The sequence below is a fragment of the Stegodyphus dumicola genome, chromosome 8 (genome assembly GCF_044657685.1).
Source record: "Stegodyphus dumicola isolate Sdum_Otavi_A_Nest chromosome 8, ASM4465768v1".
NCBI classification, from domain to species: domain Eukaryota; kingdom Metazoa; phylum Arthropoda; class Arachnida; order Araneae; family Eresidae; genus Stegodyphus; species Stegodyphus dumicola.
The window spans coordinates 166,770,791-166,796,623 of NC_140775.1; the positions used below are offsets into that span (position 1 = coordinate 166,770,791).

Consider the following 25,833-nt stretch of genomic DNA (forward strand, 5'->3'; position numbering starts at 1 on the left):
TTAAAATATATTAGTGGCTTTTTATTCAAATTGTACTAAAAGTTACCTTTACAGTGATTCTTTCTTTCACACCGTACTCACTCAAGCCAGAAGTATATGCAAATTTTATATCAAATGGCATAATTTAAACAGAGAAGTAAAATAATAATCAGCTTGATAGCCAAACTTCATAACAGAAGTTTGGCTGTTGCCACAGTTGCTTGCTTAGAGACAGAGAGACACTGATCAGAATGGAAGTGAATGCATGATGTTGATAAGCATTGAAAGTCGGTTGCAATTTGCCTTTTTTGCCTTTGCCTGCCCAGTTAGTGTCATAGCTTTGTGTAGATTTGCTGAAGTTGCAATTCAGATAACATACAGTATTTAATATAAAGTTCCAATAACCCAATGAAGTACCACAGCTGATAGTTTGCTTAATATTTTTTAAAGTCTTCCTAGCTGTAAAGAATAACCTTTTATATTTTTGTACTGTACCCTGCATACACAATAAAGATTAAGGAAAGGAAATAACTCACCATAACATATAGAAATAACTTCTAAGGGTGAGCAGTTAGTTATAAATAATTAAACTGCATACTTAAGATAGTCTTAATACATTAACAATTAACCCTTTTTTTTAATTTCTGAAAAATATCCATTAACCTTCTAACAACGGGCCGAAACTCTCATAATATAGCCTTCAGACCGGCGCGATCCGAAACAGTTTTGCCCCCTCTTTGATATTTTCCTAATGAGAAAAGTCGTTAGTCCCCCTCCATGGATGAAGTAAAATTTACCATGTTTGTTGGACGCTTACGTCCCATAGTAGAAGGGTTGCTAGATTTGCAATTTTTTCGATGATTATTTTGCTTTCATTTAAATGAAGTTCTAAATAAACAGTGCATAAATAAATATGCAGTATGGATGCATATCCAGTGCAAAATTTATTTAGAACAAAATGTATGCAATGTTTATATTTCACTCACTATTTCTAATCAATCTCATAAATAATTTGTGAATTTTTTAACTTTGTTTTCACTCTTCATTTATATTCGCGTATTTTCATATTAGAAATTAGAAAGCGAGAACAAAATTTAACAGAATATAGTAAATACGGACTAGATTTGTAAGTCTGCAGGCTGAAATGTGATTTTTAATAACATATTTTCATTAATAAAATAATGGTAATGACTAATTTAATGAAATAATAATAATAATATTTATTACCATTAGATGATTAGAATGAGATTCAATACAATTAGATTTTGAGATGAACTTACAGCAATAATAAAGCTTTACATAACAATAACAGAAATTTAAATCTGCTTTTTTCGATAATTTTGTTATTATAATATAAAAATCAAAATCTGAGATACATTGATTGTGTTTAATCATTTGACTTTAACAAATATTACATTCGACTATCAGGCAAAGAAGGTATATATCTTTAACGAGAATTTTTCTTTGTAAAATTGGCTTTTGTTTATGTTAGCAGAGAAAAAAATCCGTGACCTATATACATGCAGTCACTAAAAGAATTTTGAGAATAGTTTTAAATGTTCATGAAGAATTAATTATACGTCAATTTCTTTTCATAGGTTGAAATTTCATCTAAAACCATCGTTATATCCAAAGGTTGAAGTCTATTTCATTTTCAACGAATATTCTATTTGCACATAATATATTTTCTAATTTATTTTAGAAAGAGTAATCTTTCACGTTTTCAAAAGAATAAGGACATACTGGGTGTTGACACAATGTAGTAAATCTGTTTTTCATATTTCTTCCAGTAATGAAAACGATTACCCTGGAAAATATTATCAAAGCAAAATTAAAAAAACCGTTTACGCCAAATTTTGCATAAAGTATCTTCTCGTGTATTTTTTTATTTAAAGTGTGGAATTTTCTCTTTGAAAATATCAAAAATCATGAACGGAGCAAAATTAATTCATGAGAAATAACTTTGAAATGCAATAATTCCATCGTAATATGAGACAGTGGAGAAAAGTGCAATACAGTTTATTTATTCACAAATAATCCCCCTCATATGCGTAATTTATGTATTGTCGATTGAGAAATATAGGTTAGTATATTAAACCAGTTATTTCAATACTTTTCCTTTATCAATATTTTTACGGGCTCTTCAGTAGAGCGGTAAAGGTGGCTGAACACTTGTAGCTCGCTTGGGTTTGAATCCTGGCTAAATAGTTGGATTCACGGTTTTTGTGTAACATAAATGCAAGCCAGCTTCTCTTAGAATGTCCTCCGCGAAGGCATAACTCTCCTTATACAGGTAATTGTTGTGTGCTTTGATGTAATTCAGTAAGCGAACAAATTTAATCCAATCAAACCCGAAGAACGGATTGATTACATGTGGAGTTTTCCACCAGGAACGTAAATGCGAGCAATTTCTCTTAAAAAGGTTTACACGAAAGCATCCATCCCCTTAAGCAGATAGCGTTCGTGTGCTTTTCCATAATCCAATCCTAATTTTCATACATTTAATAGTAAGTTGACATACACCTTATTACAGACAAAATAACAACCTTTTTTAAAGATATTTTTTTTTTATTAACTTGTCTGAATTCCCTTTATCTCTTGAGGAGTATAAGAATTTCAGCAAATAAAACTGGCCGAAATTTTATACAATGTAACTGATGTTTTGATTCAATTTAGAAGTAATGTGAGCTTTACTGATATTTAAATACTTTTTGGCAGATCTCATCCTAAAAGAGGGTCTAAAGATAAATTGATTTTATTTAATTTACAATCAATGAAAACCATTGAAAGCAATCACTGAATGAATGAAAATCACAAAAACTATTATGCATACAATTGTCTCTTATTTATCTCCTGATAAATCAGACAAAATTGCCTACATAATAGAAGCACTCTGAAAGAGTTAACAGTTCTTAAGGGTTTTATGCACTCCACAAAAAAAAAATGTCAAAATAAAATCTTATTATTCATAAGTATGAAAAGGAAGTAAACGATAAAAGCGGTTTTACCTATTTTCTAGAAGGGCATTAAATCTAAAATATTAATCTATTCTTATTTGTTATGATTAAAAAACATTAAATATGGTAAGCTTAAAGAGCGTGCAAAATCGCTGACGTTTTAATCATAGCAAAAGTCAGTACTAAAAAAATTAGCATTAAAATTATGAGACAGATTGAGAAAGAGATGGCCTCTATTTGATTTTCAAGTATATTGGCACAAAACGAAACCTGCGGTTTTTGTCAAAATGTAGCCAAACAGATAAGAAGAAGGAAATAATGCGTAGCCAGCGGCTACTCTGAGCAGTGACAATGGACTACCCAGAGATCTACAGATAGGCGATTCTCTAAAATGGGGACGGCATGGATGGTACGACAGTTGTACCAATGCCGGCGTCTGAGAAACTCATTCTCCTGGTACAACAGCTGTACCAGCTGGCTTCAGAAATTTAAGAAAGCACTAAGAACACTTTATAACAGTTATAATTTTTGATAATGATTCTAAAATGCTATTAGTATAACTAAACATTAGAAGCTGCAAAAAAGTTATAACAAACAACAAAATGTTTTTTTATTCATCTTTTTAACTTGAAAATTTTCCATATATTTTAACTAATTTATGTCAATTTCCTTCTTCTTAGCACCTTTTCAAAGTTTATTTATTTCAATAAACAAATAAACGTTCCCACTAGTTTCCGTTTTATCTTCTAATATTTTAACAATGTACTTCTGAAGAATAATTTTCTCCATCTTTTTTTTAATAATATGAGTATTAAGAATAAATATTAAATGATAGGTCTGGCTGGTCTAGGCTGGTGCCACAGCCAGTTTGGCAAAATTTTTTAGAATTTAGTGAAGCACTGAGATACAAAATTTAGGGAAAATTGGAAAAGCAATCTACTGTTGCTAAAATCAGTATTTTCAAAGTATAGTAATAGTAAAGTTACTTTCCAAATAAACCTTGTATGTATATTAGATTTAACTGTAACAGAATAATACATTTATTTTAATTACATATTTTAACTACTTACCAAGTAACCGTAAGTTCAACATAGCCTTTCAGATTTCCTTTACTATTACACGTTTTACATTTTACTTGTCCTGATCCACTGCAGTGGAAACATCTATAATATTAAAAACAAACATGTAAAAAAGGCCACACATATTTCCATGTATCTTTATTTAACAATTTAGCATGGATAATACTGTCTGTCTATAGTAAGAACAGCTTTCGCCAGTTTGTCTGCAGCTGTCTGTTACCGTAAAAACGAGCCCTTACCCATTTTTCGTAGGGGAGTCTTGAAGATTTACTTCTCAGTTTGCCACCTTGGCGCATTTAAAGATGATTTGGCGATATTCACATTTTGTTTTAGTTTCAAGTAAAATGCTCGTTGACCCTTTGCATCAACCCCGACATCCAATTTCTGAAAATTAAAATTCAATGGCGTAGATAAAGCTTTTGCAGTCAAGAAATGGCCTTTGATTTTGCCGTGTGAGGTACAAGTTGCTGAATTTGCCATGCTTCTAGATGTACGAGTAAAAATATATCAAAATAACTTGTAGGGAAATAAATTTAAAAATCCGTCCTTATTTTTGAAGAAAAATTTTAATTTTTACATTTAAAAAAACTCATGCTATTATTTTGCTTCTTTTTTGTTTATTTGTTTGCTCTTACGTTTCTTTTCAGGTGTATTTAGAAGTTTATTTTCACCCATTGTTGATACTTCGTGCTTAATTTTTAAATTGTATACTCCGATACTCCAGTAGCTTGCGATGTTATCTTCAAAACTTGAGGAAGAGGAACTACTAAAGAGTTTGCCGAAGCTTCAGAAGCGCAAAATTCTGCAACATTGTACACGATTTGACGTGCCTGAGACTTTATACGCTGAACTTTCTTAAATTGGAAGGGCATTTTAAAAAATTGGTGATTAACAAAGCACTACGAAAATCAAGCTAAATAGAAGAAAATTTGAACAAATATCAGTACAAAATATATAACAACGAGAATAAAAATAGCTAATAGTAATAATATAAGACTTAAGAAAAGATGCGTGCAGCTGGAATGAAACCGAGAAGACGAATGATAAACCCTTCAGCCAACAATCACCCAAAACAAAATAACAATAAAGCAACTCTGGGTTCATCCCTATTTGAAATATACTAGCCCTGTTGCTCCACCCGCCAGACACCATGGCGGGAGCTGTTCTTACCGTAGACAGACAGTATCTTTCAAATAGCTTATATACATGGTGGTCATAGAAAAATGAATTTCTAGCAGTATATCTGCTCAACCAATCAAAGTGAAATCTCAGATACTGTTATTTAAAGGCAGTGTTTGAAATTGTGATGATTTAAAACAATAAGAGCTCTCATGGTTATGGTTACAGTGAAAGAATTTCAAAATTATCTAATAGCAACACCCACGTTTTTCCCGGGCAAATTGATTGGCTTAATGAAAACCATAAATGGCATTGAAAAGATATATGTATAATGAAATTGCCTGCCTAAAATATCTGCAAAGAGCATCCATTATAAATGACCAATGACAACAAAACAGAGGAAAGAGAAAAAAGCTTTTACTGAAATTACAAGTTTTTAATGTTTCTATTGCAGTCAAATGCATGCAGAAGATTTTTGACAACAATAATGAATGTAACATTGCAGAAGGAATCTGCATAACTTCTTCATTTATGGCATCTTCTAGCTCTGACAAATCTTGCAGATTTGATATGTACACCTTATATATCAGATAACCTCAGAAACAGAAATCCACTGGTGTTAGGTTGGAGGATCACAATGGCCATGGAACTCCAAAATTATGGGAGATGATGCTTATCTCCAAAGTGCTATTGCAGCTCTTGCTTAACACATGTGGCGACACGTGGAGGAGCACTATCTTGAATCTATACAATATCATAAATGACATTTTGATGTTGCAATTCTGAAATTACATAATTTTACAACGCTGTACTATACTGAGCATTAATGATAGAGCATGTGTTTATACCTATGGAAGTGACCTCTTTGAAGAAGTATGGACCGTGAACAAATATGCTGGCGATGCTGCACTACCAAAGAGTCACTTTAGTTTCATTTAAAGGTGTTGGTGCCATATCATGAGGATTTTTTCAGCAGTTCTTGGAGTTTATATTATTCCCAGTTACCGAGAAATGCACCTCATCCATCCATAATATCTGCAAGTTTGTCAAAAAAATCTACATACCCTCCCCCTTCCGCAACAAAAGACCGTTTCATTTAGAATATTCAAGATATATATATTAAAATACGGTGAATTGTCCACTTTTAATTAATATAGCTAAGCTATATGGAACCAATTCCATAATATTCCATGTATATATTGTTTGCTCTACACAATACAGTGTATATGTTCATTAGATGATACTGGGTATGTGTTACACAATATTTCAAGACAATATTGTGTATATGTTGTTTGTTCATGCATAAAAAGATATATTTAATGATTCACCTTCATACATTATTTTAAAAGATAATAGATAATTCATAGAAATTTGAGGATTGTCTTACCGATCAAAGCCGGTCCCATTGCAAGAAGTGCATATATCGTTCTGTTCCCTCCTACCACGTCCTTTACACCATGTACACTGACGCTAAAAAGAAACAGTATTTTAATAAGCTCAATTATTTAGAGCCACAATATAAAAAAAAATAAAAAAAAGTACAAGGCTATTTTAAATTTACAAAATTGCAACTGCATAATACACTGCAAAACTTTCATAAACTGGCAGAATATTAAAATTTAATTTTAAAATAAGTCTCAATTACCACATTAATTTTTAACAATTTATCTGACATCTCATTAGTATGAATCTTCTACTGTACACACAAACTACACCACCCTCCAAACGTTAAGGAACAGTATGTGTTTTTGTGTCTAATTTGAGATTGAAGCAACACAGAAACAAGAAATTTAGAGGACATGTTGTTCACAAAACAAACATTTCGTCAATAAACGCAGCATAGAATGTTTCGAAAGTTCAACACAAATCTGAATTACAACAAAAAATTACACTATTGGCAGAGAAATCGTCTAGAAGAAACAGTACATCACAGTTTTTTTAGTAAAAAAACATGGCGGTAACATAACAAAAATGGGTTCTAATAATAAATGTGTCTACCCCAGCTGCAATACATTGGCAGCAGCCACGTTCCATGCTGTTAATTAAGTTGTTGATAAATGAAAAGGAAAGAAATGACTAGACACAGAGTAATCCTTGCTCAAGGTCTATCTAACAACCTTCGAGGAGGAATTTAAGTAACAACCTGTCTCCAAGGTAGTCAGTCCTAAAGATCTTGGTAGTCGGATTCAAGTCTGGGGATTGAACTGGCCATTCCATCTGCTCCATGTCATGGCCCTTAAGACATTCTTCAGCAACCTGAGCTCAGTGCAGTCACATACTGTCATCCATTAGAAGAAATGCAGGCCCAATCGCAGCAGCATATGGGCAGACATACTGATCAAGGACTTCATCTCTATATCTCACACAAGTCAAAGTTCCTCTACGGAACACGTGCAGGTTAGTGTGACGGCCGGCAGATTTCCAGCCCAAACCATTATTCCACCACCTCTGTAACTGCTTCTTTCCACTATGTGGGATTGTGTGCATCTGGTGTGTTGCTCCCTCCAGATCAGCTGATGACTTGAATCACTCTCCAATGTGAGCCTGGACTTGTTTATGAAGAGAACAGATGCCCATTGTTTACTGGTCCAGGGTATGTGTTCCCTTGCTCAACATAAATAGGCACCTCTATGTCCTTGGGTTAAGATGATACAAAAAACTGGCCATCTTGCAGACTTACATTGTACAACAGTCTGCACACTGTAGTAGGTGAGATTCTTGTTATTGTTGTTACTAAATAATCTGCAGTGAGCTCATGCACAGTAATGTTGCTCCTCCTTCAGGCCAAAAGAGATAAATTACAGTCTCCTGCAGGTGTTGTAACTCTTGTCTGCCTGGAACATGTCTTCTACACAGAGAAGCCTCAGATTCAAATTCATTCCATAGTTGATGGACAACAGTACGAGAGACATTGAGATGTCTAGCAGCATCCGCTTGCAACATCCTCATTTCCATTCATCCGATCGCTTGCCACCTCAACGAATTGGGCAAATGACTTCTCCTGGACATTGATAGACCCTCCTGGATAATGTCAATAAAACTAAAGATCAAACACTCATGAAAAAAACTTACAATTCTGCATTTTTTTCTCCAACTCTATATAAGTATTAATTTCTATAAAATCAAAGTGGTAGCTATTGTTTTTGCATATATTTTCTTAAACTTCATTACTATCATGCATATAAACTATGAATTTAAACAACACTGACATTTTTGTAATGGTAAGCTTTGAAAAACACGCTGTTCCTTAACTTTAGGAGGGCAGTTAACATACTTGAATTTAAGTTACTACTGAATACTGAAAAGTCAACATACTTGAATCGATAGTATCAAAAGTATTTGAAGAATACAATTTTTTATTTGGTATGCATCAGCTTACAGTCATGACCTTGGCCAAAAATAAGAATTTCAAGGTTTCAGTTTTGCAGAGAAATGGTTATCACCCATCTTCACATGTGCATATAATTTACATTTCCTACATGCACAGAGTCTATGTTTCTTCATCTAGTGAAAATCTTTTCAGTTCTTTTATTGCAAAACATAAAATATGCTTACTATTTTCAACCTTACATTGACGGAAAAAGATGCTGTAGTTTTTCCAGATTGAAAACTATTCTACTGTTCATAGAAATTGCCATCCTGACAGGCATACATGTTAGCAACACTGGTTGCTGTATCACTGGGCCTGAGTTTGAATCACGAAGAAGACTTAATTGTTTGTAAGTGTAAAGTGTGTTGGAAAGAGGAAGCATTTAAAATACTGGTAAGACAAAGTCTTTTTATAACCAGGATGCCAGAATTCTATTAGTGTTAACAGTTGATTAAGAAAGCTTCTTCATTAAGAAAGAAATACTATGTACACAAAAGAACACTTGAGTTCTAGTTATTTTTAATTACGAAACACAATTAAGGACATCACAGCTAGGGACATAAAATTTATACGTACAAAACTTTTAAGGTAAGAATATTTTAAACATTCAAGTTACATACTAACTCTCACGGCAGAATACCATGTTTAACTAGTTGACTCTAACATACTGACTGAGAAGGCATTATATCTTAGGCCGTGATCCCATCTGATGGTTGCTATGTGGCATGCTTGAAAGTTATGTGGTTACAGACTCCCTCTCCGGCTCGTACCACATTCTCACTATCTTGAATTGGATTGGATTGGATTATTCAATTATGGCAAAGCACACAATGGCTATCTGTTTACAGGGAGGGACTGCCTTTGGGGTAGACCTTTCTAAGGGAAACTGGCTTGTATACAGGTTACACATGAAGAAAACCACAAAAATGCCCATGCAGCCAGCCTCTTTGTGGGATTCGAACCTTGGACTGAACATCCAGTGTTCGGCGTCTTTACCACTCGGCCGCTGATGAGCCTCAATATCTCTTGAAAAGGGCAGTTCATAAGCATGTAAGACTGAGCTGTGGTAAGTCCCATGGACTTCATTTGTGTTAGCTAGGTCAGCAATGTCACACATAGTCAGTTGGTGATCACTAAATAAGATCCTTCATATTTAGACATGAATTTTCAACTTTTTTTATTTTGTGAGCTGCTAATAGGATGTAGTGTGACCCATATTCTGTCACTTGGTTTGCAGAAAGACTTTAGTCATTGATGATCATAGTATGCTTTTTGCTTCTTTTGTTCCTGCTTGACATAGTCTTCAATCTCTGCAGTTAACCAGGCAAATCTCTGGAGACATGGAGGAGTTATTTCAGCCATGAAGTTATCATTGTCGATTAGTGTTCCTATGTTATGGGTAACATCATCTGTTGTTCTTGATTCTCTATCAAACTGCAAAAAAGCTGCTGCATGTTTAGTGTTATCAGTGTTCATTAAAACACAAATCCTAGGCAGTTTTTCTTCCCAGAAGTCGTGTTCATCTCACATCTGTAAGCGAGACAGGGTTTTAGATCCCTATTCTTACGTTTAGATGGGTTTGCTTAGAGATGAAACACAGAAATAAGGTCTTGCTTAATTTTGAGAACACTGCAAGTTTTTCGCATAACGGCACTTATGAATTGTGGCCCGTTATCACTAATCTACATGGAAGTCTATATTGTAGAAAGACTTCTTCCACTAACATTTTGGTGCAGTTTACAGCTGTTGCTTCTTCAAGCGCAAACAGTTCTACCCACTTTGTACTGATATCTTCTATGGTAAAACTTCATTTCTTACCAGACGAGGTATCTGGAAGAGGTCCAAAAAAATCAATAGCCACAGTTTCAACCTTGTGGGCATAAATTGGAGTTCTAAGAAGACTGGATGGCTTCTGATTAGTTGGTTGGTATCAGTTACATTCTGGACAATTTTCAACATATTCAGAGATTTATTTGCACATCCCTGGAAAACAGTATCTACAGGAAACTTCACTGAAAGTTCCTTCGGCCCTATAGTGTCCAGCAAATGGAGCATCATGGTGCTATTGTAGCACTTGTTTCTTTCGTGGATAATTTAGGAACTACGAGTTGGGTTTCCTCTGTTTCTACTTCAGGTAAGTAACGATACAGAATACCATGATTAATAAGGAACCCCTACTAATTCAGTTTACAAAGTTTTCATCTTTTGAAGACTTGATACTAATAAGCCATTCTAACGGTTGGTGGTCAGATGCTATAATTATTTCTTGGTTTTCGATGTAACCTCAAAATTTTTCCACAGCCTGAACTACTGCAAGTGCTTCATGTTCAGTAGTGGAGTAATTTTGTTTGGCTGGAATGAGCAAACAACTGCCACACTCAATAATGTGTTCCTTTGGGCTTTCTCCTTGAGTAAGAACTGCTCATAGAACATAGCTGCTACCATCTGTGTGGATACAAAACAGCTTTGAACCATCTGGTTGTTATAACACCAGTGGTATTATTAATCTTTTCTTCAATTCTTCAAAAGCTTTTTGTTGTTCAGGACCTCAAATCCATTGTACATTCTTTTTTGTAAGGTTACTAAGTGACCTTGCAATGTTCACAAAGTTTGGAACATACTTCCTAGTCTTGCAAGGACTGAACTTTCTTCAAACTGCTTGTAATAAGGATTCTCTGAGTTGAGGAAACTTTTTCAGGATCCACTTCAATTCTATTTATGGTTATCCAGTGACCTAAATATTTTGCTCCACATGCAAAATGACATTTTTCTCTGTTAGCATGCAGTTTAAACAAAGAAAGGCTCTCGAAAACAATTTGTAAGTTGCTTATATGCTAGTCAAAAGTCTTTGATAATGACATCGTCTAAATAAGACACAGCAAACACACCTTTTAGGTCTGCTCTAAATCTGTCAATCAGGCATTGAAAAGTTGCAGGTGCATTTCGTAATCCGAAACGTATGCGTAAATACTCATATGTCCCAAATGGGCAAATGATGGCTGTTTTATCTTGATCAACTTCATCTATTTTGACCTGATGATACTCTGATTTAAGATCGATGGTTGACATATAGGTCGTTGACTTCTGCGAGATCATCCATGTGTGATAAGGAGTATGTGTCTGCAATAGTAGTGGCATTTTGTTTGCGACTCTCAATGCAAAGTCTTGTGTTGCTCTTTGGTTTAGGCAATAATACAACAAGACTGGCATATGGAGATTCACATTCTTCAATTATACCACTAGGCAGGAGAGAATCTAATTATTTTTTTTTAACAATTCTCATTTTGCAGGATTCATTCTGTAAGGAAGTTCTGCAACTGGTGGATTGCTTCTGATATTAATGCAATTTTCACTATATGGGTTTGGCTCTCTTTCCTGGTTTGAAGGAATTCTTGAATTTTTGCAATAAGCAATTTAGTTGATTGTATGTAAATGTGTACCTTCGTCGCTTTGAAGATTTCCTAAAGAGGATGTTTGAAAACTTCACCTAAAATGGAAATTTCTGCAATTTTCATCCGTGTTCATAATTTCCTCTTTGAGTTGAATCACTTTCAAATTATCTGAGATGGGCAGATCTAGTTCTGTGCCTAACACTTGTTGATCTTTTTTTCCTACATAATCCCCAAAACACCATATTATCATACTTTCATTGTCCATTGAAAAGTTCATTCTTTAGAAGAAAATTAAATGTTCATAAATTTTATGCATTTCTTAGCTGCCCATGACACAACTGCATAATATTTGAAAAACTAGCATCAAATAAAAGCATTAATTTGATATTAACTCAAAAACAAAATAACATTTTACAGGGCTTGACCCATTAGCTAATATGCAATAAAATATAAATGCCCAAATTTATTAAATATAAATTTAAAAAAAATTAATTTGATAAGTCTTCCATTTTTAATGCATTTGATGTTTACAAAATTCTAAATGTTCTAAGAAATTAATTTCTGCTATAGTTTTCTTTGAAAAACATAATCTGTAAAACATTTTCAAATGATACAAAATAATAATTGCAAAATTTTATAAACAGATAAGCAGAAAATGCAGTAATTAATTCAAAAGAAATATTGACTAAAAATAATACAGAAATAGTTTAAATAATATCGATAAAATCCTTTTCCCTTAATTATTTCTATTCTCAAAGAACAAAACAAATAAAAACTCCATTAGTACTATTCATAAAGTAAAATAAACACATAGCTCATGCATGTTATTTCAAAACTGCATTAAAATAACATGTAAAAAGAGAATCCAGAGTATATAGTTGCATTTCAGATTTTTCACATCAATCACATTAATCAATCAAATTCCCACAATGAAAACATGGAAAAAGGTATGGACATAAGGAATCTACCTGACTCAATGCATTTAAAATGATGGTGATATATTAAATGATTTTTTTTTCATTACTCAAAAGTACTAGTCTCGCATTTTTTACTAACCTCCAATGACCAATTGTAACACATCCCCTCATCATAATGTCTGTCATAATCTATGTCATCATAATCTATGTCTTCGCTTTTTGACAAGCTCACTCGCTGGCTTCCAGATTATGGAAGGCAAAAGTGTGTGTATGGCTAAGATAATGTAAGGCAAGAATGACTAAGAGAGTGGATGTTCGCCAAATATGTCAGCGAAAGACCAAATATTTAATTATATTCTTATACAATCATAATATCACCGTTTGTTCTTGTAATAAATAAGATTGTATAAGGTCAATTACTTAATTAAATAAATTCATTATTGGTATTATTTTTTCTCATTCAGAATGTAGCATTCTTTTTTATGTTCAACGGTTTATTTACATGTGCTGTTACTTAAGCTTTTTCCTATTTTGACATATATGAAAATAAGTTTTAATAATGATTTAGAAACATAACAAAAATATTTTTATTCAGCATTCACCATTAGTGCATGGCAAATGTTGACATTTGCAGGGGTGAGAAATAAGGATATTTAGCAAATATTCTGGAAATACACCAAGTGATTATGTGAATGTTGACATTCATTGGAGAATGACGATATCCTCCAGATTCCCTCTTTCACAGTAACATATACATTGATTTCATTTTACGTAATCTTATTATTTAGAATAGCAATATTGCTTTTATAATACTTCGAAGCTAGCTGAAATTTTATGGGTTAATTTATATAACTTTATAAAGTTAACATTTTTGACTTGCAGAAGAATTATTATTCTTATTAGAAAATAATACTCTTGATCAAATATTTAATTCATAAAATTACTTGTAAAAAGAATGCAATTTATACATAATTTATGACCTGCTAAACAGAATCATACAAAATGCTACATATATAAAATGATTTGATCAAATTAACTACATTTAATAAATAGGCTTTAATACACTGCCTTTAAAAAATTTGTTTATTTTTTTAACTCACATGAAGCTCACTTGTTCTAGATCATAATAATTAGGAAGTTAAAAGGCTAGTAAAGATTTGAAATACTCTAATCTAATCAAATGTCAGCCAAAATACATTGGTTGTAATGTATGCTGCACTATGAATTAAAAAATCTTATTATACCCGCCCATTTCCATGGCATGTTTCACAACGAACTCTCCCATTTCCAACGCAAGTATGACATGGTTTCACAAACGCAGTGTGAGGAACTTCTATTTTGGCTTTTGAATCTGAAAACTCCTTGGGAGGAAGGGCCACAACATCCCATGGTGCAGGAGCAGGTCCATTCATTGGCCCATCAATAGACTGCCCTATTAAAAACTTGTTCATGTAAGCATAAATTCTTGAAGGAAGGGAGGGGGCATAAAACTAAAACCCAGATATATAATACTCAAACATATATAATACTGAAAAAGTACTAAAATACTAAATGACAGAGTGCACAAATAAGAAAACATGCAAAATTATTTTTATAAATATACATTGTTTTGTACTAACAATTAAAAATAACAGAATAAAATCTTGCATTCCCTACCATCTAATTAAGAAAGAGAAGTAAACTGAACTTAACTACATTTAGTATTTCAATATGAGACACTGTTAAGTTCTCTTAGATAAGAACATGCATTACAAATAAGAACATTTAGTTAAGAGTCAATATAGAATGCTCTGTCACTTTATTTTGAGAGAAAGAGCTTTGCATATTGACTCTAATTAAAGGTCCTTGCTTAGGTTTTATTAGAGATTCCAAATCATTTAAGTTGTGTGTGATTCAGCATCTCCTACAACATCTATATTTTTTCCTGAACTTCCTATGAGTGGCATCTTTTGCACTGTCCTGCAATGCATTTTACTCTTTTACTTTCAGAAAATTGCTGTGTTTCTAATTTTATAATGCATTTTACAAACAGCTTAAAATTATAAACCTGACATATGAATTCCTTCACCTTTTGCTTAAACTTCTAACATAATTTGCCACTGCTTTTGAACTTGAATGATCAAGTTTGTAAAAAAAAAACTCTTTTACATTCTTGAAATACATGCCATGGAGGAAATGGTAGCTTGTGTCATTAATTCTTGGAACTGCCTATCAAGTTTCAAGATATGTTGTAATACTTGGTAACACACTGTTTGCTTTTTTTTGAGGATATGACGAAAGTCAGGCAGCAGCTGGCTATTGGCTCACATTCATTTCTATTGTTGTGAACATTAGGAGACTTGTCTGAAAATCTGTGACTGCATCTTATTGTAAACTAAGCTCACACCAGTTCATTGGGAGTATTGTTTCTCAGTTCATATCCAGAGGTATAAGCGCTAAACCATCTTTGGGAACTTTTGATATTCTGTGAAATCCGAGTCGATTCCAAAATTGAGTCACGGCGTATGAAAAGAGCATGTACGGTTAGTTTAAAGGAAAGAAAAAGTATGCAAGGCGGTGAATATGAAAATATGAGTGAGATGCTTAATTTTTGGTTCAAACAGCAAAGAGAACGCCTATTTCAGGATCAATTTTATGACAGGAAGCCCTAAAATTTTATGATGAATTTCAAGAAGGCGACCTTGGATTTACTGCTAGTGTTGGTTAACTCAACGAATAGAAAAAGTGGTATGGCATCAGACAATTAAAAATTTGTGGGGAACAGCTATCTGCTAACTTGGAAAATGCTACAATATTCAAAGACAACTTCCACAAACTAATTGAAAAGGAGGGTATATCTGGAGAGACAATTTATAACTGTGATGAAACCAGTCTGAATTTTGAATGCTACCCTGGCATCCAGGGAAGAAAAATCAGCTCCTGACTATGAAAGAAGTAAAGAGAGAGTCAAACTCTCAGCTTGCAGCAACGCAACAGGCAGCATAAGCTCAAACTAATGCTTATAGGCAAATAAAAAAAAAAATAAGCAGGCGTTTAAAAAAAAGTATACTAATGAGACCGAAGCCAACTATGATCTTCCTGTTTGGTACCGAAATTAGTGAAACGTACGGATGAATGGAACAGTATTTAATGATTGGTTTCATCAGCAGTTCATTCCATCAGTAGAAAAGTTTTTAAAATAAAAAAATCTACTAAGGTAGGCGACAAAGGCACAAGAGATATGTTTCTCCCTCCTAATGTAACTTCACTGTGTCAGCCGATGGACCAGAATGTTTTGGAGGCATCAAAGAAAAAATAGAGACGTAAACTTCTTTCATCTTTTGTCCTAGGAGTAAAGGGTGTTTTATATGATCGAGAAACTTAAGAAAATATATATATTGGATGGATAGCATGTTCTTGAAGTGAAATTGAGTAGATAAGCCTCGTTCGTTCCTGAAAAAAGTTGCTGGTCCACCGAGGAACGAATTTCACGAAAGTGGAGAAGAGAAAGGATATTGTGAAATAAATGACTTACTTAAGATAATTAGACTGTGAAGAAGTTTCTGATGGTGATGTTGAAGAAGAAGAAAACCATGGTGAAATTTTAGGACACGCAGAAATAGTTGCACAGCTAAAAGTCAATGTGAATAAAAATGAAGATGAATTAAAAAAAGAAGAGATTGAAGACAACACAAAAGCTAAAATAATGACCCATATTGAAGGACTGAAAAAATGCTCCATTACATGGAAGAACAAAGTGCATCTATCGTTTTGATGACAGAGAAAGCGACAGAGCAACAAAACTTCGTCCTGTAAGTGACAGAGTAACAAAATATCCTTTGTTCGTGGTTGTTTGTTACTCTGTTGCTTACAGGACGAAGCTGACGACGATGGAATGAGTGTGAGAAACAACAATCTACCACCCCATGATATTTTTATACCAAGAAATACTAATAATTTTTCTTCCAAGAAATACTAATAATGTAAGCTTTTTTAATAAATTATCTTAGGGTATTTGTTCTTTTAATGACTCCTATTGTGCTAGAACTTTACTTAAAGAAATCAACATTAATTTAATTGTATGCTGTATTTTTCCATGTCCAATATTGTGCTACAAATGTCTAGAGTAATTTACAGTTAAATATTAAGAGTTCTGAAAAACCTACCCTTATTCCGCAAAACTCAATTTTTCGGATACTCGACAGACACTTAGTCCACATTATGTTGAGATTTTGGGACTCTACTATATTAATTTAACTTTTAAGCTTTCAAAATTTTAAGTTTTTACATCATCCTATTTCTATTTTTCATGGAAAAATCATTAAGAATTATATATTTGATGAAATTAAATTTGGGAATTTAAAATCCGAAAACCTGGCCTTATTATATTTTCTCATTTAATGGCTTATAGAAAATAAAAATTCAAATATGGAGGAGTACCAAAACCATTTGAATGCACCTTTAATTATGCCAATCTTTATTATTTGTTCAATAAAGAATTAAAACTCAACTTAAGAGACGATAAAGTTTGGCAAGTTTTCACTTAAAAGGATGGGTAATCTGAATGGATTTCCAACCCTCTTTTAGCTGCCAATGTAAACTACTGCTGTTTTGAAACCTTTCCTTTGGAAGCTGCCTTTGTTAATTTTCAGATAAAAGACTAGTAAATACAAAGGAATTTTCTTTTCTACTGTCTCTTTTTCCTAAACTAGGGAAACTAATGAAGTTCAAATTTTATAGCTGAAGTAATTGTTGAATGGTGGCATATTAACTTTGACAAACACTGCTTTATAATGAAAATGTCTCCATAGCAAATACCTTCTAGGTACACCTAAAATCAGCTCATACGCTAATCAGTTTTTGTTTGTTTTCAAACTGAATGTAGCTCAGAATTACATGTATCGATTAACAATTTCAACTTAGGCTTGAAAATAATGCTGACCACTTGTTTCTTGCATAAGTTGGCAATTCGTACAAAGTTTTTTGCAAAAATTGTGTAACAGCTTATATTTATATATCAAACATATCCCCTTGAATTTTTGTGATATTGGCTTCTTTTCCCTTTTTCTTATTAGTATTCTTATTTAGTTTTTATTATTATTATTAATTGTTCCCTCCCATTCTATTTTAAGTATTTCATTTTTCAACTACATCACTGTTCCTTGCTCCTTCTTGCATTTTTGTGATAATAGTTTTTTCCTTTAGTGTTTTTTTTTAACATTTTCTTTTTGTTAAAAACAGACTTTGTTTATTATATTTTCATTATATTGTATTTCATTCTGTATATTTCAGACAGCAATATTAAATACAAAATTACAATAAAAAATGTAAAATATAAAGAAAAAATGAATTTTTGATAACACTGAAAATTTAGTGAAATGAATGCTAATATATCATAAAATTTCAAGTGGATTTATTAAACTTTGTTTATTTATTCATATAGACCCATCAGATGTGGAGTGGTAAAACTGATGAACTCTGATAGCTGGGTTCTGTTCACATTTCAGTGAATTAGCTGGCTGAAAGTGTGCTCATGTGTAACGTGAATACCAAACAATTCTCCTTAAAAAGTCCTCCAGGAAGCCCCTTTTCCCTTGGGCATATAGCCCTCTGCGTCTAGGTTGTAATCTAAATATTCTGATTTTTATTTATGTTTTTCATATGAAGACTGGATTTGTAATTAACAGGTAGGTATCCTGTCAAAATACAGATGGTTACTTCTTCACTAAACACAGGTAACTTCTACAGCAATTTAGCATGTATTTTCATTATGCAAAGGAATAAGAGGAATACTGAGCTTACAAATGTTATTAAAATAGTATTTCTCATAATTAATTCATGATGGCAATTTCATTCTTAATTTAAATAAACAAGAGACTTATGCTGAAAAGGAATTCAATCTAACAGTAAAATACGAAATGAGATAAATTAGATAATATAGATAAAATTAGATAATACAGTCAAAAGTCTTTAAACTTTCGTCGGGACTTCGGTGATTCCAGATTATAGATCACCAGTTTAAATCTGGTAAGTTGGCATACAGAAATTATAAAATTTAAAATATGAAACCATAATTTATGAAATAAAGAGCAATTATGATCTAAAGGGTATTAAAATTAATAAAAAAAAATAAAAATAAAAAAAGCTTTAAAGCTTTATATTTATTTGTTAACTTTATTAGACATTTCTTTCAATGCGCGCATGCGTAAAGCATACATTACACATAGTCGAAATTAGAAAATTGCAACCAGAAAACTATTTGATGTGTATTCGTGATATTTATAATGACGAGGAATTTGACTTAAATCAGATCAGAGTACATTGAAATGATATATTTAGTAAGGAATTATAATCTGAATAAAATAAAATCTACCCTGAAGATAAGGATAGTGCTGACAGATCAACTTCTAGTTCATTGCGTGCCACGTCATCCACCCACCCACCGCAGAGCAGCGTGAAATTGATAAACATATTTTGGAATGATTAGAGAATCAAAGGATATGCCTTTATCCATTTTTTGCAGCAATTCCACTTTTTGTTTAATGGACTTCGAAACATACTTTCGCTTTGTAGATCCTTTACATATTAGTAAATATATATCGGAAATTCTATTTGACATAATCGAAAGTTCAAGCTTACTTTTATAAAACTGCTCTAACAGTCTGCAAAAATAATAAGCCGGATCCAATTCAAAGATTAAGGAACAATGCAATATGCAACATTAACTGAATTAGATAATTTTAGCTTAGCTTATACCATCCGTTATACATTAAACGCGCATGCGTAAACATATTATGTGCATGCACACATGCATATTCGCAGCCGTAAAGGTCTTACGCGCTGTTTATGTTTCGTATATTTGGATATTGTGCTTTGCTTGTCTGATTTTATGCATTTTGGTTACACACGTTTCATTTTCTGTTCGTTTCAGGGAGGGATTTTTCTGCTGTTTTGTGTGTGTTTTATTATTCCTTAGTTAATTTAGTTCGATTTTCTGCATTGTTTATCATGCCTTCATCCATTAATTGTTTCACTAAATTACGCCTGAAATGGCAAACATTTCTGAATCTTGGTTAAATGTAAATGTAAAAAATTGGTTCCCAATTTTATTCAAATGAAATCTAATCAAAAACCTTCCAGTCGCGTTTCAAGAATTCTGTTAAATTGCAAGCTTGCCTTACTTCTGTCCATCATAAGGGATACACGTCAACAATTGTCCAAAATTGAACATGAACTCTATAAGCTTCATCTGGAACTCACTAATTCATATCCAAAATTCACTGCACTTGAACAAAAGTCTTGGTATAGAACGGAGAATGGAGTTAACCGTAATAAAAACACCCTTGCAGTTAAATTTGAAAAACTTCTTTTACAGTCTTCCAGTTCAAGTAGTTCAGAAAGTCTTCCCATAGTAAACATCAAGCCCATAGTTAATATTTCTAGTGTTAGTCTTTCAGAAGAGCAAGAGAGAATTCTAAAATATAATTTTAACTTCTCACAAACCTGTAAACACTCGATTCCAAAGATTTTGGCTCCAATCAAAAAACCTTTCAAGTTCAGTAAGGTTTCAGATTCACAGAAAGATATGATTAGGCATCTTATCGCTCATAATGTGAAATTCAATAATAAACCTTTGAAACCAAATCTAACTTCGAGAGAAAGAGCTACAATGCACGAAATTCATTCTAACCTGGATATTATCATTTTAAATGCCGACAAAGGTGGCCAGATAGTCGTCATGGATAAGAACACTTACATCGATGGTGTCACTAAGCTCTTAAACGAAGGACCATATAATCCAATCCCTAAAGATCCTTCACCTTCGGACTTGTCAAAATGAAAACTGCGATCAAATCTTCACAAATCATTTCAACCAACTTAATACATTCACTTATCCTATCTGTTGCGAATTGTGCCAGATTATATGCTCTTCCCCAAATTCCTAAAAGTGCTATTCCTTTCCGCCCTATTGTATCAAATTTAGGTACTGCCTCATATCCCTTAGCTAAATACTTAGTTTCTAGATTTTCAACTCTATTAGACAATAACATTTACACCATAAAAAATTGAATAGAGTTTATAAAAAAGGTTAAAAACATTTCTCCTAGAAATTTACTCATGGTTTTTTTTGATGTAAAATCATTATTCACCAATGTTCCAGTGGAGGGGGCATTAAGATGTCTAGAAACCAGACTTCGTGAATTTCATTTCTCTTGCATCGAAATTGATGAGCTACTTTCTCTCACTCAACTCTGTTTGAAACAAACAAATTTTGTTTTCCAAAATAAATATTACAAACAAACTGAGGGATTAGCCATGGGAAGCCCCCTCAGTCCCATCCTGGCTGATATCTACATGCATTATTATGAATCAAAATTGTTTGAAACTTTAAACTTCCCGGCATGGTTCCGCTACGTAGACGATACTTTTACCCTGTTTGAAGGTAATAAAGATGATTTAAATAAAGTTCCTTCAACAATGAATTCTATTGATCCTGCTATTCAGTTCACTTTTGAACTTGAGACTTGCAATTCTCTTCCGTTTCTCGACATTCTGGTCACATGTAACACATCCAACTTCAGTACTACGGTTTACCGTAAACCTTCATCGGTTTGCCTTCTACCACACTTTACATCATGTCATCCGACTAAACAAAAGTTAGCTTCATTTTATTCCTATGTTTTCCATGCTCTTCAAGTTTGCTCCTCCAAACTAGCCCTTGATGAAGAACTAAATTATTTAAAAACAATAGCTATTGACAGGGGCTTTTCACCCAACATTATTAATCAAGCAGTTAAAACATTCTCATCTCAACAGTCTTCTGTTGCTCAACATTGTTGGTCCGAAAATCACACTTTCAATTTTTCTTCTGGCAAAATTATTCAAAAAACACCTGCCATTGGAGAACTGGATTTTCTAGAGGCATTTCACATTCAAAAAAAATCTTTCTGTTCTAGTTAACGATCCTAATTCCTATCCATCTTTGCCTTCGGCCTTAAAGAAATTATTTTTTAGTTCTGGTTTCACCAACAGATGGTGCCACTTGCTTATTCTTGTCCAGGCTTTCTTATCTTATCTAATCATTATTTCCTATCTTGTTCATTTGCGGTTTTGCAGCTGAGGATGGTGGTTCGGTAAAACCATCGAAACTAGTCTTGTAAAAATTTTGAAAATATAACGCTGGTTTTTGTTGTTTGACTTCTGAATTAGATAATTAGATAATTTTAGCTTAGCTTATACCCTCCATTATACATTAAACACGCATGCGGAAACGTATTATGCGCATGCGTTAACGCATTATGTGTTGACGCATGCGCAGAAAGTTTGTAGCTTGAGGTCCGGATTATACATCATTCCGGATTATGGACGTTCGGATTAAAGAGTTTTGACTGTATATATGATTTAGATCATATGATTATGCAAAATTATGCTAGCGCTGTTTGCCTGTGTGGACAAATAACATCAAAAAAGACGTTATTACGTGCTCTGCTTACACACTACATGGAAAGGAAGGCTGTCCCTATGGAAGACTTTTTAAGGGAAACTGGCTTGTATCTTCAAAGGTTGCCACTTAAAAAGAAGAATGAAATTTCCCGAGTTTTCCAGGTGTGTTTTAAGAAAATTCCAGTCTATATGCGTAGTGCCCATTGGCTGTGCTGAAAGGTAAATTATGGTACCACTTGAAAACACAAAAGATTTCCAATTACATATGACATATATATATAATTTCCAAAGCATGGCTATTATAACAATAACAGGAGTTGTTTCTCTGCTGAAGACGAATAATGAGAATAGAATCTGCCCAATCTGTATTAAAAAATATGTTTTTTTTTTTCAGACATTTTGCAGCTACATGAAAGAAAGTAATCTATTTAATAATATTTGAAAACACATTCAGGTATTTAATATTTATTTAGCAGCATATATAAGCAAAAAATATGTGCATTAAATTTCGTGACAGTATGTCATCATACAATAGAATTAGTTTCAAGAGCACACCAGAGAAAATTGTTTGAAATTTTAAAGTATTATTAACTAATAATAAATAAATTTAGAAGGAAGATGCCCCATTGATACGAATAACATTAAAATGAAATTAATTACTTAAAGATTAAAAACTGAATTACGATAATCAACGATATTTTGGGAAATATAGTTATATTAAATGGTTAGCCTAGATGACTGAAATGATGACCGATTTTGAAAATTGTAACCAATATCAAAATGACCCATTTAATGCTCATCATAAATGTCTGGTTTACTACTCATCATAATGTTGCCAAACCTGTAATTACCGTAGACTAGGATTAAACCAATTTTGTTTTATATGAGAATGGGAAGGTATTTTCTTTCGTTCAAACATGCACTGAATGTGAAGTCTCTCGATTACTGAAGTTACTGGAAACCAAAAGTTGTAGGAAACTTGCTTTGTTTTTCTAAAAGACAAACTGATTGGAGCTGTGAAAATTGACTTTACACCAGTTGCCCGAATGACACTCATCTGATACATAATTCGTCAAGAAAGTGATTTTTCTTTTGGAGGAGGTTTACCGTATGAAATTCCCTGACATTTCCCTCATCTTTTTGGGTCAATTTTTAAATTCCTTGACTTTTTCCAGTTTTCAAGGTAGTGTGGCGACCCTGATCCATGTTACACATGAGGAAAACCACAAAACTGGCTGTGCAGCCAGCTCATTCCCCGAGACTCGAATCCTAGACCAAACTACCAATATTCAGTGGCTTTTACCCCTCAGCTGCTGATGGGGCTTCATTAAGGACTTTCTATGCAAAATTGGTCAATATGGTCATTGTATGCGGAGTTAAAAACAGAACCTTCATATAGATATTCTATCCAACAGCAGAGAACAAACCTCTGAAAAATACCATTGTATACCAATCTTACTGATATGACAACAGATGATAGTCAACTGACCAAAGATATGACTTTACTTCTCCATACAGGTATAATTTCTTATGAGAAAAAAGTTTAAGCAAAAGGAATGCACACTTTTAAAATAATTCTACTTTAATTAAACTTAGGAGATAATATAATCAATTAATCAATACTGTTTAGGAAATAAATTATTATATATATATATATATATTAATATTAGTAAATAATATATATATATATATATATATATATTATTTACTAATATTAATTTTCATTACCTTCTAGGAAACAAAGAGTAAATACTAATTTAATAAGACATTTTTTAAAAGTTAAATCTTAGCAAAAGCTGTAAAATTGTGAAAATCAAAATATAGAAAACATATTAAACTTATTTTATGAAATTCAAATATTAAAAAAGAAAAATAGAAACCACGAAAAATATATGATCAGTTATTCCTGATCTCATACCAAGATTCAGACTTTTCAAGGGGAATTACTCTTTCTATAAAATCATCAGTTATTGGAATATGATCATATTTCGTCTGTTTTGTATTTTTGAATAAAATGTCAAATGCAAAAAATATACAAATTAATATAATACTTGAATTTAAATCTACAATTTTCATATATATTATATATTTCATACATGTATACACATACACAGTTAACATACATACCTGGTACTTACACATACCTAAATGTGTATGCATTTATCAGCATGTGCATATTAATATATATATATGTGTGTGTTTTCATTTATGTACATAATTACCATATATAACATGCTACATATTCACGTGTGTGTTGCATATGCATGCATACCCTCATAACCATATAGTCTATCAATATGCATCTACATCAGTATGGTTAGGTTATTTGAACATGTCAAATGCAGAAAAACACCCATGCAGACAGCCTGGTCGCTGAGGTTTGTGTTCAAATAGAACTGCTAATGTTCAGTGATCTTATCCAGATGCCCATTGATGGACTATATATATATACATAAGTATGTGTGTTTGGTATACACACATGTATTATGTGCATTTGTAATATATATGTGTATTATACACATAATATTGATGAATTGATTATATTATCTCCTAAGTTTAATTATAGTAGGATTATCTTAAAAGAGCGAATCCATACTAAGTTATATTTTGAAAGATGTTTTGAAGTAACTTGAAAGTTAATATTTAAAAATGTTTTAACGGGGACTGGAATTAAATCATGAATAACAAAATTTCAATTGCAAAAAGAATAAATTAAAGGCAAGAATTAAATTAAATGCATGTAATTATTGTCATTGATCGGAAATTAGTTGACTTTTTAAGGGGAACAAACCAACTCCCGTTCAAAGAACAATAATTAATAAATAAATACGAAGGTGTTTCGTCTTTACTCGAGCAATAAGGCTAAGCTAAACCGGCAATTCAAGTCAGGCCAAATATTTCCGCGAATAAAAGGGATTATGAACCAATGCTGATAATCAAAGAACTTATTAAGCATTTTAGCCAATTCAATTTTGAGTGAAAAGCAATTTCTGTAGTAAAATTTCGATAATGCTCGAGTAACTGTCCCCCAATACCCTCGTGTTTATGCATTTGAGTTCAATATTATTTGTAAAAATTAAACATTGGAAATTGTCATTATGAAATAGAATTCAAAGTAGTTGAAATAAACATTAGAAAATTACAAAATTTAAGATAAATAATGCAAACTTTGTAAAAACAAATCAAAAATAAAATAAAAATAAAAAATATAATAAGAAAAGTGAATGTACATGAAGATATAAAGGACAGAAAAAGTATTAATTAACATATGTTCTTTCTAGTGGGGAGTGGGCAAAGTGTTCTAATTCTTTAGCGGCAGCATGGGCTTTGAATAATATCAGTCGGTAAGACTTAGTGAAGTAATTTATGGTAGTGGGTGGGACTAGGAATTCTTGAGGGATGTATTCTGTGGAGTTCTTATTTGAGTGAAACCGTCTGTTAAAATATTTTTGAAAATACTAGTGAATGGAAATTAATTAATTTCTGGCTAATTATCATGACAAAACGATTAAGAATTTAAGAAAGGAAAAAAGGAATTTTCACTATCAAAGAGCTATTTGACAGACTAAAGATTATGAAATAGGCCCATTAGACATA

General features: G+C 32.5%; 1 protein-coding gene across 3 annotated transcripts in view; it reads right to left on the minus strand.

Moving 5' to 3' along the window:
* The window catches only part of LOC118180382 (protein SSUH2 homolog), a 128,717-nt gene that overhangs the window by 20,814 nt on the left and 82,070 nt on the right, over nt 1-25,833 (minus strand). For all 3 annotated transcript variants that reach the window (XM_085822703.1, XM_085822702.1, XM_085822701.1), the window contains exons 7-9: nt 14,058-14,245; nt 6,522-6,604; nt 4,007-4,099 (exon numbers count right to left, since the gene is read on the minus strand). In XM_085822703.1, the coding sequence (XP_085678829.1) occupies nt 4,007-4,099; nt 6,522-6,604; nt 14,058-14,245 (364 nt within the window). The remainder of the gene's footprint in view (nt 1-4,006; nt 4,100-6,521; nt 6,605-14,057; nt 14,246-25,833) is intronic.